This window comes from Neomonachus schauinslandi, chromosome 1, assembly GCF_002201575.2.
Source record: "Neomonachus schauinslandi chromosome 1, ASM220157v2, whole genome shotgun sequence".
NCBI lineage: Eukaryota > Metazoa > Chordata > Mammalia > Carnivora > Phocidae > Neomonachus > Neomonachus schauinslandi.
Genome location: NC_058403.1, coordinates 196,486,136 through 196,501,506, shown reverse-complemented (window position 1 = coordinate 196,501,506; position 15,371 = coordinate 196,486,136). Strand labels below are relative to the sequence as shown.

At 57.1% G+C, this 15,371-nt stretch overlaps 1 protein-coding gene across 1 annotated transcript in view; it reads left to right on the top strand.

Moving 5' to 3' along the window:
* Positions 1 to 15,371, top strand: part of BSN (bassoon presynaptic cytomatrix protein) — an 86,026-nt gene that overhangs the window by 49,995 nt on the left and 20,660 nt on the right. Inside the window, exon 3 of the mRNA XM_021686894.1 lies at positions 12,672 to 13,556. Within this exon, the coding sequence (XP_021542569.1) occupies positions 12,672 to 13,556 (885 nt within the window). The remainder of the gene's footprint in view (positions 1 to 12,671; positions 13,557 to 15,371) is intronic.

Here is a 15,371-nt window from a genome sequence, read left to right as displayed (position 1 = left end):
GCTCTTTTTTTAAAGTAGGCTTCATGCTGAGCATGGAGCACAACGGGGCTTAAAATCACAACCCTGGGATCAAGACCTGAGCTGAGGTCGAGTCGGACACTTACCTGACTGAGCCATCCAAGGGCCCCTCGCTTCCCCTCTTTACCCAACTCTCTTTTCCTGGTCATTTCCCTTGGCCACCAGAATGTGTGTCTTCCTGGCTCCAAGATGTGGTAGCAGAGAACAGACCTGGTCGCAGATCTCCTGAGGGATTCCTGCACCTCCTGAAACCGCGGGCAGAGTCCCAGCAGAGAAGATGTTTTCTTACCCAGTGCAAGTTTGACCCAGAAAAATGGCCTCAGAGAGGGCCAAAAACAGGCTTCTGGGCAACTTTTCTCAATGGATACTCATCTGGAGAGGGCCACAAGCAACTGCAGGCTGGAGGGGAGGCAGATTTGCCTGGCCCCAGGCTGGCCTTTCTCCCTGACAGTGGGCACTGGAAGGGGGTGCTGATGAGGGAAGCAAGGTTTTAGGGGGGGCAGGAAACAGCCTTCCAGTTGCGCTCTGGGAAGCTTCTCCTCTGGTTTCCATTCCAGTTAGCTGGGGCCTGAGGTGGTAGAGCAACTAGCCATTCCCAGGGAAACAACCTTGGGGTAGAGACCCAGGCTAGGAGCCAAGCATTCACAATGGGTGACAGTGTCCTACTCTCACTAAGAGGCCACTGCAGGGCCATTTCCACGAGATTGGCCTCCCTTGTGCCCCAGAGGACCCTGGGTCCTCAGCCCCACCTTGGCTTTGTTCAGGATGCTTTGGGTTGCTGGGGGATGCTCAGCCAAGCCCCTGGAGGCTCTTTTTGGTGACTTGGAGGCTGGGTGTCCCAGTGTACTAGTAGAGCTGGGGCCATGCCTCTGAAATGAACTAAGCAGGTTTGCTGGCTTCCCTCCTCCCCTCTGGGATAACCCGGAGAAGTCTCTAGCTCCTCCCCCAGGGCTCTGCCCTTGGGCAGGATGGAGCATGGCTGGCTACAGGCAGAGGCATGGCTGCGTCTGGGACTATCAGCAGCCGGAGCCATTTGGACCTCGTGGGTGGGGGTACGAGTGAGAATAATTGTTCGCAGGTCGGGGTCTATTTGTGACATGAGGTGCCGTGGGTGTGGGATGTGTGGTTTGCGAGAGGTAAGTGTGAGATTCTGAGGAAGGAGCTGCCGTTGTGGGGAGATGACTCAGTAGGTTTGGAGTCGCTCCTGGAGTGTGGGGGCTTCCTTGAGGAGGCGGGCACACTCGTGATTATTGCATCTGTGATTAGAAACAGGCCCGTCCCTGCACTGATGGGTTAGGTAAGTGTTGGGCCTTCAGCACTTAGAACAGTGTGACCCAGACCAGAGAAGCTCACCTGCGTGCTTCTGCCAGCGAGAAGCTGGAAGCACCTGGCCCCACGGGAGCAGAGAGGTTTGGCAGGCAGGGACGAGACGCTGCTGTGGACCCCCCTATGGCCGTGCCCCTCTGGGTTCCAGCCTTCCTGAGGCGCTCACTCGAGCCGTAGGGCCCAAAGCCCTCTGGATGAGGTGGGCGGGGATCAAGGGAGAGCCATGCGTGGTACACTGGTTTCCTGGCGGGAAGCCCAGTCCTTGCCACGCAACAGGCTCCCCCAAGCCCAGGACCTTGGGTGAGGTGGGAAGGGAGCCAGCCTTTGATGTGCTGGGAAAAACAGCAGAGCGGGAGGACCTTGGCGATACTTGGTCCATCTGCCTCATTGTGCCGGGAGGAGGTGGAGGCTCAGGGCCAGGAAGGAAGGGGCCTCAGACTTACTGCAGATTCACCGTGTTTGGTGACGAGCAGGCCTTCCTACCAGGTACTTCGAGCAAACGCCGAGCCAGACAAATGCATTCGTTCTTTGCTGTGAGGCTTCCCGGGCCTTTGGCATCCTGAATGACACCACGCAGCTCCAAGACACAGCTGTCGCCAGCAGCCTTTCCCAGACTTGCTTTCACAGAACACTGGGGACTGCTGTTCCAAGGCATCCGTTTGGGAAATGCTGACCTAGTGCATTCTCCAGGTTCTCAGAACCTGGTGGATGCCCTTTTCTGAAGGGGTCTCCAAGCAGAACCTTTTCTTCTCCAGAATTGGCTTTCAGTGGGGTTCCTGTCAAAGTGAAGGAACCCTTGGCACATTTTCCTGAGAGGCCCGCATAGCCTAATTCTTCAGAGCTGTTGGCCTTGAGCAGAGTCACCTCCCTGGTCACATGTCCATGTAATGAGAAAACCAATTTGTAGGTTTTGCTCACACACCTGCCGATCCACCCTGCTCAGAACCTGTTCTGGCACCTCTAACTTGACATTATGTCAGCCAAGAAGGCCGTTTCTGGGATTACCCTGGTGTCTGTGGGCTGGGCTCCTGCCTGGCCTGAGGTTCTGGGCAGGACGAGGGGCTGGTTCTGGAGTGGGGTGCGTCTCGGTGGCAGCTGCTCAGGCTGAGCGACCTTTTCCAGGAAACCCAGCGCTGGTCCTCACGTCTCAGGAGGAGCCCTGCGAGAGTGCAACGGGAGGTGGCGCTGATCCCTGCACAGATGCACTGTGGACACTGGCCACTGGGGAGCATGTTGGGGACCTTGTCTGGGGGTGGGGGTGCGTGTCTGAAACTGCTGGTGTAGTGAGGCTCAGGCAGGGCTGAGGAGGGCTGGGTCCTGCGTTCTACCCAGAAGCTCACCAAAGCCTCATCAGGGCGGGTCAGCAGGATGCTCAGCTTCCTGCCGGCAGGAGTTCTAGAGAGGGACGAGGGCCACGCACGCGGCATGGAGAGTTTCACTGCTAATGCAGCTGCCCTTGGATATTTGGAAATGTGAGCATGAAAAACGGACCTTTCTTCCCAGGTAGAGAGAGAATCACTGGCTTGTCCCTCAAGTTGCCGCCCAGATGAGGAGGGTGACAGAGTCATTGTGCTGAATGGCTGGGTGAGGGCAGAGGAGCAGAAAGGAGGGAAGAGATGGCCACTGGAACTCAGTGAATTTGTCTTTCCACCTCACGGCATCTGTCAGAGTCTTGTGACCTTAGCTGGGTCTTTCAGAAACAGTAGACTGGGTGTGGAGAGGAGAATCACCTACAGGTAGAACAGTCCATCCCATTCGGCCAGAGCAGCGGCTGAGATGTGGAACCACTCCTTTCCTGGGCAGTGGGCCTGGTCTTCTCCTATCCGTTCCCAGGCCGCCGGGAACTCCCGGGGCTCCTGCACTCACACAGACGTGGTGCTTGCCGTTCTGCCCAGGCCCCGGATGGCCAGCTCTCGAGGCTGGGATGCCTTCGTTGGAGGATGCCCGCCCATGTACTTTGCTGGGCTTCTGAGGCCTGGAGCACGTTGAAACTGCGTGGAAGTCAGGGAAGGAGCTCAGAGCGCTCTCTGTCTATAGACCAGGAGACTAAGTCTTGGAAAGTCTTGGCCTATTCGGGGTCGTTTGGAGCAGTAGAGTTGGGGACCCCGAATCAATAGCTAGCTCTTCGGCTTTCCCTCAGGGACTCTCAGGCACCATCTTGCCCATCCACCGTACACTTTTGCTCAGGTTGAGGATAGTTCAGAGCAGACAAGCCCATCTCAGCCACTCTTCATGGTGAGGCCATTTCTTTTCGGAGTTCTGCGGTCCTGGAGCTCAGAGCAGATGAATAATTTAACCTGTTTGAAATCGTGGCAAAAGACTGCAGGTTTCCTTGTGGGGGCTGAACCTCTCTCACCACCCTTAAGAGGCCATCCCTGTGAGGATGCACTGACCAGGAGGCCACACTGACCAGGAGGCCAGGGGCATTAGCGTGTAAGCCCATTCCATGCCCAGTAGTGGGGAAAAGGCAGGAAGATTGTTCTCTCCTCTCCCTGGATGTGAGTCCTTAGAAAAGTACCTTAACTTCCCAAATGTCTGATTTCTCTAAAAGAGAAGCAGGGGGCCAGGGACCAGCCTTGGTGACTTTGCTGATGCCTCATACCTGCCCGGGCCTGTTCGCCCAGCTCTCCACTCTTCAGTGACTTAACGTTCAGGCCTGCCACCCCTTTCTTCTCCAGGAGGGAGGCCCTTGTTGCACAAGTCAGCCTCTATCCTGGTAGCTGGGGATAGGAGAGGAGGCATGGCGATGAGCCTGCTGGGTGGAGTCTGGGAGGTGAGGTTTGGGTGGGCAGTGGGGGTGGGAGTGAGCTGCTGGAGAAGATGAGCAGTGGCCAGGGGCAGCCCGGATCTGCCAGTCCTCTCAGGGGCCTCCCTGCCCCTCTTGGAGCGGCCCGGCAGCACATCCTGGCCTGGGAACTCCTCCAGATAGGAGTCCGTCCTCACGCTAGGAACAGCGTCACACAGGGAGGGCTATGCAGACTCGGGGCTGGCTCGTGCCTGTGTTTCCAGATCTGACTGGCAGAATTGTCCCAGAGCACCACCTCCAGCGAGGCTACAGCCCACACCTGGGAGGCCCACCCTCTGCCCCATCCCTAGCCTTCCAGGTTCAGGCAGCCCGTCTGAGCTCATCTGCCTCCCACCTCTGTTGCTCTAGTCAGAATCGCTCAGAAGCCCCTCTAGAAAACTACAGAAGAATGATCGTGGTCTTTCTTCACCTATTCCAAGGTCTGGACTTTGCCAAGACCAAGCCGAAGGTGTATAATCCATTGCGCATCCCCCTTCATCCCCACTCCATCGGCAAGCCATGGTGGGCGGTGTGGAGAAGGGAGGGAGATAAGCAATGGCCATAAGGCTTCCCTCTATTGCCTGCAGCCCACTCCTTTCCGGCAAGGGCCGGGCCGCCAGATGGCCCGGGGGAGGTGCTGCGAGTGCAGCACGGATCCTCCACTGCAGCCACCGGCCTTGCCCCCTTCCCTCTGTTCCTTCCTGGCCACACCGCCCCATGGGCCAGTCGGGGGTGAGGAGCAGGTGTTAGGAGGACATAGATGGGCAGTGGGCTGAGGAGAGGCAAAGGTGTCCCCCTCCTTCCTGGGCCCAGCAGGTGTCTGCACACGTGCCCAGCCTTCCCTTCTCCACCTCCACACCAAAAGGACGTGGGTCTCCAGGTGGCAGGCCCTTTGGGGAGCCTTTCTCCCACAGTACGTTAGTCCTTGGGCAGTTTGCCTTGAAGAAGCCAGTCTCCAGGTCAATAGGGAAATGCCCGCCAAGCTCAGTCGGTCCTGGACAACCTGCCCTGCTGCCAGTCCCTGCTCCCAGGACACAGAACGCTCGACCTGCCTGCTTGGACCACTGCAGGACAGATGCCAGCACCGCTGGGGACATGTGGAAGAGACGGCTCTGCGGGAGTGGGAGCTGTTTCGTAGCTGCAGCTATCAGGCACAGAACTCCCTCTTTTAGCTACAAAGGGGGCCATATGTACCATTAGCAAAGAATGAATGTGAAATGAATTCAGAGCAGAAACCTGAGATTTTATTCCTGAAAAACCTGCCTTTATACGTGTGGGCAAAAGAAACAGAATGGGAAGAGAATTGAGTAAAAATGGTAGGAAAAAAAGAGAAACAAGTAAAGTGGAAACAGGGAGAAGGAACAGAGGGGAGAGGCAGGAAGGGGAGGTGATGGAGAAAGCCAGAGGCAGGAAGGGGCAGGGAGGCAGGAGAGCTCGGTGAAGTCACTCACCGGCTGCTGGTAGCCTGGGGCAGGCCTGCCTGGATCCACCGTTAGAAGGGCGCCCTCTCCCTTCTTCTCATCCTTTCCTTCCCCTGTAATTGCTGTGGAGGCCTTATGTGAAGCCAGGAACTGTCCTTGACACTGGAGAATCAGGTAGAACTGAAGCAGCTGTGTTGCTCAGCCCCGTGGAGCCTGTAGGCCAGAGGGAGAGGCGGCCCTTCTGATAACCACCCAAGCAAACACACAGTCAACACCTGAGGGTCAGCTCTGAGGAGGACCAGAGGGAGGCCAGGGGGCTTGATAGGATGCTGCAAAGAGACTCTTAGTGGGTGGGTGGGGCTTCTACAAGAAGGGGACATTAGACTGAAGCTGGACCGGGGAAAGGTGGGGCCTGGGGAGGCCTGAGGGGGAGTGCATGGTGTGTGTGAGGGTGGCTGGGGTGCCATGAGCAGGATCAGAGGGCCTGCAGCTCCTGCTGGGGTCTGTAGATGGGATTTCAAGGGTATCGGAAAGTGGCAGTGGGAAGGTCAGATGTGCATTTAAAAACATCCCTTGGGGGTCACCTGGGTGGCTCAGTCCGTTGAGCGTCTGACTCTAGGTTTCAGCTCAGGTTGTGATCTCAGGGTCATGGGATCAAGCCCCACATTAGGCTCCCTGCTCAGCAGGGAGTCTGCTTCTCTCCCTCTGCCTCTGCCCCTCCCCCTGCTCTCTCTCTCTCTCTCTCTCTCTCTCTTAAATAAATAAATAAAACTTAAAAAAAAGAAACAAAAAAACCCTCACCTCTTTGAAAATTAATAACGGTGATGATTGTACAACATTTTGAATGTAATGAATGCCACTGAATTGTACACCATTTAAAATGGTCAAATGGCCAATTTTATGTTATGTTTATTTAACCACAAAACTCTCAACACCGCCCCCCCTCCTCTGGCGGCCATGTGGAGATCCCCCCGTGGGGCGGGGCTGGCTTCCAGGAGCGGGCTGGGGCGGTGGTGAAGGTAGTGGAGGGCCTTGACCAATTCCTGGTGGATTTTGGAGACTAAACAGACAGGTTTGGGACATGTGTTGGACAAAGGGGGCTAGGCGCTAGAGATGGAGAATGTTTCCATTTGGGCCATGTCAACCTGGAGGTGCCTGTGAGCCTTCAGGTGGAGTTCAGTCGGCTGGCCTGCAGACCTGGGACCCCGGCACGCAGTGCACAGGTCGGGGCTGGAGACCTCTGAGACCCACAAGCATATTGCCATCATATACTTCACACTAAACACTTCAATAAGCATATCATCAGCTAGAGTTTAGTATTTATTTAAGGCGTGTGGTTTTATTTTTCAGTAAAATGTACCTATGATGAAATGTACAGAGCTCAAGTGTAGCATTCAGTGAGCTTTGACAAAAGCATGCAGCTGTGTCAGCCAAACCCCTCTCTCAAGGTGAACATCCCCGTCACCCTAGAAAGTCCCTTCAGGCCCCGTTCCTGTCCATCCCCACCCCTCCTCCAGAGACAACTGCTGTTCTGATTTTTCTCCACCATAGATGAGTTGTGTCTATTCTAGAGCTTCATATAAATGGGATCGCACAGAATGTGCTGTTTGGATAAGGTTTCTTGCACTCAGCGTAATGTTTTTTGAGGGTTGTCTACGTGGACAAGTCTTAAGAAGCCTGACTGAGAAGGAGAGGAGAGAGCCCAGGCAGTAGTAGACAGGAGAGGGTTCTGGGAGGCAGGTGACAATGGCACTGAGTTCTGAGAGAGGCAAGGGGTGCCTAGGGGTGTGGGGGAGAGGGTGTGCTTGAAGGAGTGGGACCCCCCCCCAAGGAGGCAGGTCTGGATCCTGAGTGTGGAGGAGGAAGCCTAATGTGTGGCTCCTCTTGAAGACATCGGAAGCAGGGCAATGGTTTGAGCCAGAAGGAAGGGGAGGGGGGCAGGCAGGGGAGGAGGGCAGGAGAAATTGAACCAACCATTGTGGACAAAAGCTTCCTGGAGAGAGGGAGTGAATGAGTTAGCCAGGCAGCTCTAGTGCCCCAGGAGAAGTTGGGACAGAAGTCAGTTTACGGTGGAGCCCATTTGCCTGGTGCCCATTTATCTGTTTGGGTAGAGGCCCGGAGAAAACAGGTGTGTGGTTGGATCTAGTTCTGAAGCAGACATAGGTCAAGAGAGCACAGACATTTGGCAGAGTGACTGCATGATAGACCATAGATTCAGCTGGGCAGGAAGAGATGTGAAGGCAGAGGCTTGGCGGGGGGGGGTCCACATGAGGCCCAAGGACTGCTACAGTGGGGAGGCCTGAAGTGACCTAGAAGGCTGGAGGAGGATGGCACAGGGTGATTTTGGAGGAGATGGTTTGGGGTGATAGTGAGTTGGAGGGTGAGACTGAGGGATAGCGCTGTTGTCTGAGTCAGCCCAGTGGCTGCCATCTGCAGTGACTGTCACGTCAGTTCAGTGGAAGCCTGGGAGACACCGACCACAGGGCGTTTGGGAACTAGTGGCCCTTATGGTGGGGCCTGGAAGGCAACAGCAGCTAGGAGGGGAGAAGGGTGGGGAAGCCGAGGGCTAAGCCCCAGGGGTCCCAGGGATTTTAAAGGGAGGGTGAGTGGTTACCACATTCTGAAGTCCAGGGAGGACAGTTTCTCCTGGAGAGGTCGATGGGGGACCAAGAAGAGTGTGTGTGTGTGTGTGTGTGTGTGTGTGTGTGTGTGTAGGGAGTTTGGGAGCTGGCTTGGTCAGGAAAGGATGTTTTACAGGGCACAGAGGAAGGCCTGGAAGGGAGGGGAGGCCATCTAGGGGAAGCTGGGAAGAGTTGGACACCAGAGGTGGAAAGGCAGGTGTTTGTAGGAATCAGCAGGAGGATGGGTTCTTTCCGTTTCATGGAGCTCCAGGCCAGTGAGGCCTTCAAGCCCCCAGCAACAATTAAATTCAGCCTCCACTTCCCAAATCCTGGCCTCACATGCTGGGCAGTTTCCCAGGGCCTCCCCGATGGGCCATGCCTGGCCGATTCATTCATCCAGCTCTGCATCAATGTGCCCCACCCTTTGGGGCCCTGTGGCACCTGCCTGCCCCTAAGCCTGTGGGCAGCCAGGTACTGGATGGGGCAGGTGGTGTGTCCAGTGCTGGGGGGAGAGTAAGGGGGAAGGCCAGCCCCAATTCCCTGCTCCGGACCATCATTGGTCCAGGGGCCACAGTGGGACATGTGCCCTCTGTTGAGGCCTGGCCAGTGACTCACAGTGCAGAAGAGAATGGAAAGCCACACTGGCCGGTGGGACCCTCCCAGGAACCAACAGGGAAGCCTTGTTTTTAAGCTGTTTCTGTGATGTTTGAACTTGTACCAAAATGGAAAAAAGCACGGATGCAGCATCAGGCATGTCAGTGCAGTGATCCGACCACCGAATGCCCTCTCTCCTGGGGAGGGCTAGGCCTCAGAGGCAAGCCGCCGCTCTCTGCAGGAAGGCAGGCTAAGGGATGTCTGTGACCCTCCTTCTTCCTTGCTGGTGGGGAGGCAGGAGGGGAGAGTGGAAAGAGACTCTGTTGCTGCTGGGGGCCCTCAGGACCTGCTGGCAGCCTCGGAGGTGACCGTGCGGCAGGCTCCATCTCGGGAGCAGAAGCATGTTTCCTGGGCAGCATCCTTTCGGGCTAGATACGGCAAGCAAGTCTGGGCCCCTGCCTTTGGGGCTGGGACACAGGGTGGCAGGTCTCAGTGCCACCAGTGTCCCTGTGGGAGAGATGTAGAAGCCCCTCCCCCAGAGTGCCCCCACTCCCCTCTCTGCCCCAGAGCCCAGTGCGGGGGGGCAGTGGGGAGTGGTCACTGCAGATAGATCATGGCTGGCTGTTCCTTCAACGTGTGGTTCTCAGAGCCCCCGGCCTGGTCCACAGGCGGGCAGTGCTGCCCTAGCCGACCTTCCATACACCGAACAGCTCAAGTGAGGGAGCAGCCGAGAAAGGCTCTTCTCGGGACGAAAGTCCCTTCAGAGCCAGAGCCCACGAGGCCCTGCCTTTCCGAATCCCCAGCAGGCTCCTGGCAGGGCAGGCAGAGGCTCCCTGTGGGAAGCCACTTTCCTACAGCTTCTGCTTCTCTCACTTCCAACGCGGCTCTTGGCCTGCACACCACACTGAGCCTTCCTCTCCCCACTGCTGCTCAGGCCCCCACCGGGTTGGGGTGCGCAGGTGTCCACGCCTCTGAGAGGCCAGGATGGGCTTCCTTGCTGGCAAGAAGGGTCAGCCTGACAAAAGCTAGTGTCTGGCAGAGCTATTCACCTCAGTGTAGCCCTGGGAAGTCCTCTTAGCTTACCTCTGGCTCTTGGGACACGAGTTCTGTGGCTGATGGCCTGCTCATCTCCTGGCTCTGCCAGGTCAGGATCATGGAGGACTCTAAGAGAGATTTCCTGTCACACTAGTGGAAGGCCATTCCCTGTGATTCTGGTGGGCAGCTGGATTGGAGGGTACCAAGGAGTCACAGACACTGGTACAGATGAGGAAGGCTCTCACTGCCGCTGGTCCCAGGCCTGAGGAGTCTGCCACAGGCCTGGCCATGTATGCCCAGCCTAGGTGGGCAAGTGGGCTGGGGGTGCGGGGAGGAAGAGGCTGAGGCTGAGCTCCTCAGATCCAGCTCCTGACGATCTGTGAGGGAGGCCGAGGGAAGTCTTGCTGGGTTCAGAGAGCACCCCTTCCAGTGTCCTCCCTGGGAGGCCTTAGTGGCGGGGGCCTGTCGGCCTGGGCCTGAGCCTGGGTGGGGCACGAAGAGGGCGTGGTCAAGGCTCCTCACCGTCTAGAAGAGGCTGGATAGAAATAGCTGTGCCCATCTGGGCTATGAGTCACCGAGGGGCGTTTTAGCAGTTTCTTGGAGAGGTTCTATTTTAGGTGAGTGCCTGTGACAGCCTGGGTGACGGAGGCTGGGTAAGGGAAGGTTCTGGTGGTGAGTGCAAGAGTTTTAGCACATGCCCTTATTCAACCCTGTCCAGAACCTGAAGGAGGGTCACTCTGAAGTCCCAGGATAAGGAGCTTTACTTCCCGGATCCGTCTTCTCAGAAGGTCCTAGAGCGTGCTGTGGCCTGCAGGTACACGATAGCAAGGGAGCCTGGGTGTGCCTGGGCACCCGCTACAGGAACTGAATCTGTGGCTACTGCCTGGGCCAGGGCCTGGGCCTCCCCTCCAGGGCTCCCTCTGAGGGTGAGCAGAAACAGCTTGCCCCTGGGAGCTCCTGCTCTTATGGGAGTGAGCCCTCCCTAGCCAAGAGGGACCTTTCTAAAGGGATCTTTGGACTGAGTCCCAGCGGTGCAAATTGTTTCCTGGGAGGCTTTCTCTGTCCAAATGCAGACAGGTCTGGTTGAAAAGGAGGAGCCTCCTCACTGGGGCACTGAATCTCCAATCTCATGGCTTTGGCCTTATGGGAACTGTGCCCCCTATTAATAGGCTGTTGGGATTAATCCCACTGCAAGCCTCTCTGGAATGGGCCCTGCTCTGTGCCACGTGGTGTGCAACACACCCTGCACAGTCCTGAGAACACCTCAACAAGAGCTCACGAGCTGGGTGGGGGGACAGGAGACTACCCAGAGAAACATATTGGCAAATACTTCGGGAAAGAATGAGCACTGTGACGAAAATAAACTAGGTGATTAGCTACAGCGTGCCTGGGTGGTACGTTAGATTGTGTGGCCAGAGAGGGCCCTGATGGGGAGATCTGAGGCCTGTACAGCTAGCCAGCCCGGGGGCAGAGAAAACTGTGAGCTCAGAGGACTACTGCGCAGAACAGGAGGCCCAGTGTACCTGGGCTGAGACCGCTAAGGGGGGATGGCTGGGAAGGAGGCCAGAGAGAGGGATGGGCTGGGGCATGGGCCATGGTGAGATCCCATGGTATGCATGATGGGACTCCACCAAGGGATTTGAGCCTGTAAGTGATATGCTCTGATCCGTATGTAGGTTTTTTGGTGGAAAAAAATATCATTGGCTCATGTAACTGGAAGTCCAGGGGTAGACTTAAGGCGTAGCTGAATCCAGGGAATTAAACAAAGTCATCGGATCTGCTCCTTTCTCCTTACCTTGGCTCCACTTCTGAGTCTATTGATGTCATCCTTAGCATCTCTCTGGATGCTGGGAAAGAAGGCAATTGACCACCCCACCGCTACATTCTTCTAGGAGCAATCCCAAAGGCAAAAAGACCCTCTCTCCCCTGTTGTTCATTTACAAGTAACATGAGTCAGCCCTGTTTGCAAGGTCACACGCCCAGCCTCGCAGCCCTTGCTGAAACCAGTGATTGGCCCAACCCGAGTCTCACACTCACTTTACTCAGGGAGGCGTTGATGCAGAGAGGAAACTCCGTGTCCATCGCAGGAATAGCGACATGTGCTTGTTTGTTCTAGAGGCACAGATTATCCCATTTTCTTAAAAAATGCATCTTTTGCTTAAGGAAAAAAAAAAAAGGCTTTTTCATTCTACTTACATCACCACTGACATGGCATTACTTTGCTTTCCAGATTGTTCACATCCATCTTGTGTCCTCAGCTAGGCTCCAGGCTCCTCCAGGACAGGGGTCATGGTTTCTTTTTATTTTCTATGCCTCCCTCTCCCTCCTGTTACTCTTCATTTATTTATTCCTTCTGCAAGTTTTTAATTGAACATCTATTGCATCCCAGGCACTGTACTAAGGCCATCCTTTTTGTCTTGGTTTATGTTTTAAAAGATCAAGCTGGCTGCTGGGTAGAAATGGCCCAAAGGGGGCAGCAGGGGAAGGAGAGTGACCAATTGGAGGCTTTGGGGGTCATTGATGGGGGGGGCATGGGGATGGAATGATGTACACGGATCAGAGGTACAGCCGGCGGGCAGCGGGGAGGACACCTGCGCAGGAGGGTCCGGCAGGCAGCGGATTGGTTCTTGGGGTGTGGGGAGTGTGTGACTACCCCTGTTCTGCTCCAGGCACCTGGCAGCTCCCAGGGGTGGGGGCCGTGCCATCGGTCCCTTCAGCTCTGTCCCCTGGCGACCCAGAAACCCCTGAGCAGGCCTTGTTGCTCCTGCCTATGCTTGGAGCTGACCCTGGCTGCCGTGGGGCCCACGGTGACCTGAGCTATGGGCACCACCAGTCCCGACGACCCTGATGACCATGATGCTTCCTCCTCAGGTGAAGGAGTGGCTCTGTCTGAACTGCCAGATGCAGAGGGCTCTGGGGATGGACATGACCACCGCGCCTCGCTCCAAGAGCCAGCAGCAGCTGCACTCCCCAGCCCTGTCTCCTGCCCAGTCCCCAGCCAAACAGCCTCTGGGGAAGCCGGAGCCAGAGAGATCGCAGGGCCCAGGGGCACCACAGCCCGGCCCCTGCCAGGCTGAGACAGCCAGGGCCACCACAGTGCCAGGGCCTGCCCAAGCAGCTGCCCCTCCGGAGATGGGGAGAGCATCTCCTCAGCCCCTTCTCCCTGTCAAGCCTTCCACAGTGGAGCCCAGGCCACCTGCAGGAGAGGCCCTGGCCAAAAGTGCTACCACAGTGCCCTCAGGGCCTGGTGCTGCTGAGCAGACCCAGGAGGGCCTCACCGGGAAGCTCTTTGGCCTTGGTGCATCCCTGCTGACCCAGGCGAGTACCCTCATGTCTGTGCAGCCTGAGGCTGAGCCCCAGGGCCAGGCTGCCCCCAGCAAAGGGCCACCTAAGATCGTCTTCAGTGATGCCAGCAAGGAAGCTGGCCCGAGACCCCCAGGCTCAGGGCCTGGGCCTGGGCCGGCACCTGGAGCCAAAACCGAGCCTGGAGCTAGAACAGGTCCTGGACTGGGACCTGGAGCCCCGGCAAGAACTGGGGGAACCACCAGTCCAAAGCATGGCAGAGCGGAACACCAGGCCGCCACCAAGGCCACTGCCAAGCCAAAGACCATGCCGAAGGAAAGGGCCACCTGCCCACTGTGCCAAGCTGAGCTCAATGTGGACAGCAAGGGTCCCGCCAACTACAACACCTGTACCACCTGCAAGCTCCAGGTGTGCAACCTGTGTGGCTTCAACCCCACGCCCCACCTGGTAGAGGTAAGAGAGCTGGACCAAGCGTGTTCCCTTGGGCCTTGGCGAGGGGCCAGGACCTGGAGTAATGGGCCCGGGAGGCCTGGGAGCCAGAAAGGGCTGCAGAGAGCCGTGTCTTCAGCTGTTGCCAGGCTGCCCCGCCACGGCTGCAGGGGGGTGTGCTCCCTTTCCTGTCCCTGCCCCGTGCTTGTTCCACTCAGAAAACTGACTGGCACAGCGGAAGGGGGAATGGTGCCCACTGCCTCTGACTGGTTGACTGGTGCCCCGGGGCCAGTCCCAGAGGTCGCCAGGCTTGGGAAGCCTGAACTGGCCGCCCCATTCCCAGCTCTCCTGGGCCTGGCCTGATGAAAGATGCTAATCTCCCCTGCTCGGGTAGGAAGAGCCTGAGGTCCTGTCCTGCCCACAGTCTGATCCACACAGGGCACTGAAGGGTTGTTGGGCAGAAGGCTGTGCCCCATTGCCCGGGCTCCAGCCCACCAGGGAGGATCCTCCCTCCATCCCGTCCTCTGAGGTTACAGATATTGATGCCCGCTTGTCAAAGCCATAGTCTTTGGGCCACATATTTTCCTTTGGCTGGGCCTGGTTCTCCCTGGGGCTGCTTGTGGGGATGCTCAGAGATGTTCTTCTTACCCATAGGGAAGTTTGAGGGAGTTCTGGGGTTGGGGCCTGTCTCTGCGTCCTTGGTCCCGGGAAGGGTTCTGAGCACTGTGCAGAGCTGGGTGGAAAAGAACAGGAGGCCCAGTGTTCTCTCAAAGCTTCGAGCCCAGCCTGGCAGGCTCAGAAGGTACAGAGGTTCCTGGGCAGAGCTGGATCAGCCTGGACCTGGAGGCTGCTTCTGCACCTCCGCTTACTAACTCTGCCCTGCCCAGGGCCATCTATGTCAACCCTACCTTGCCTGCCTTGGTCATAACTTGTGTGTCCCGTTCCATGGAGGATCCTAAGGGGCAAGATGAGCGATTGGCTCATCTTGACAGGCGGATGCATCCCCAGCTGTGTCACATCAGGAGATGGTCAAGCCAAAGCCCTTCCTCCTGCACATGGGCAGCCACCCTTGGGGCTCCTAGGCTGAGCCATGCATGGTCAGTGGTGGGGCAGGGGAGCCTTGGCACCTTGTTCTGACTTGCCTTGGGTCAGGCCTCCATTGGAGCAGCCCATTGTGATAAGGGAGACGGCTTTGGCTGTCTGACTCTGCTTTTCCAACACGCAGAAAGAGGCCTCTCTAATGAAGACAAGTGACCTCCTCAGATGATGACCATGTGGCCCTCTAGGCCCCATACTGCCACCTCTTAATCCCTAGATCCAGTGGCTCACTGGAGGACAGCTGGCCTGGCTGGCTGGGGTGGGGAGGGGGCACCAAGGGGCCACCACAGAGCCAGAGGAGCTCCCGTCCAGAGACTGCCCGGTAACACTCACTGCCACTTGAGTGGGACGCCCTGACACTAAGGGACTGTGAGCCCTGTTGGATGGCTGAGCTGGCCCAGCCCGGGGGCCCCTTGTCCTGGAGAGACCTCCTGGCCCACATGTCCTTATTCAGCAGGACATGCACAGAGGAAAGGGGAAAACAGTCTCTGCCCAGGAGTGTAAACGTTCCTGACAGCTCCTTTCAGCAGCCCCTGGGCCAGGCCAGGGAAAGCGCTGATTCTGCCCAAACATGTCTCAGTCACATGCTGACTCTGGATGAGCGTCTGGCTTCTGATCCGAGCCTCTCACTAGCTGCTTGGGTGTCACCTTCCTGGAATCCGGAGCTTCTGCTTCTTGATAGCCGACATCGCCCCCTCCTCAGGTTGTTTTTTCAGAGGGAATTTCCAAGGGAAATGGGAT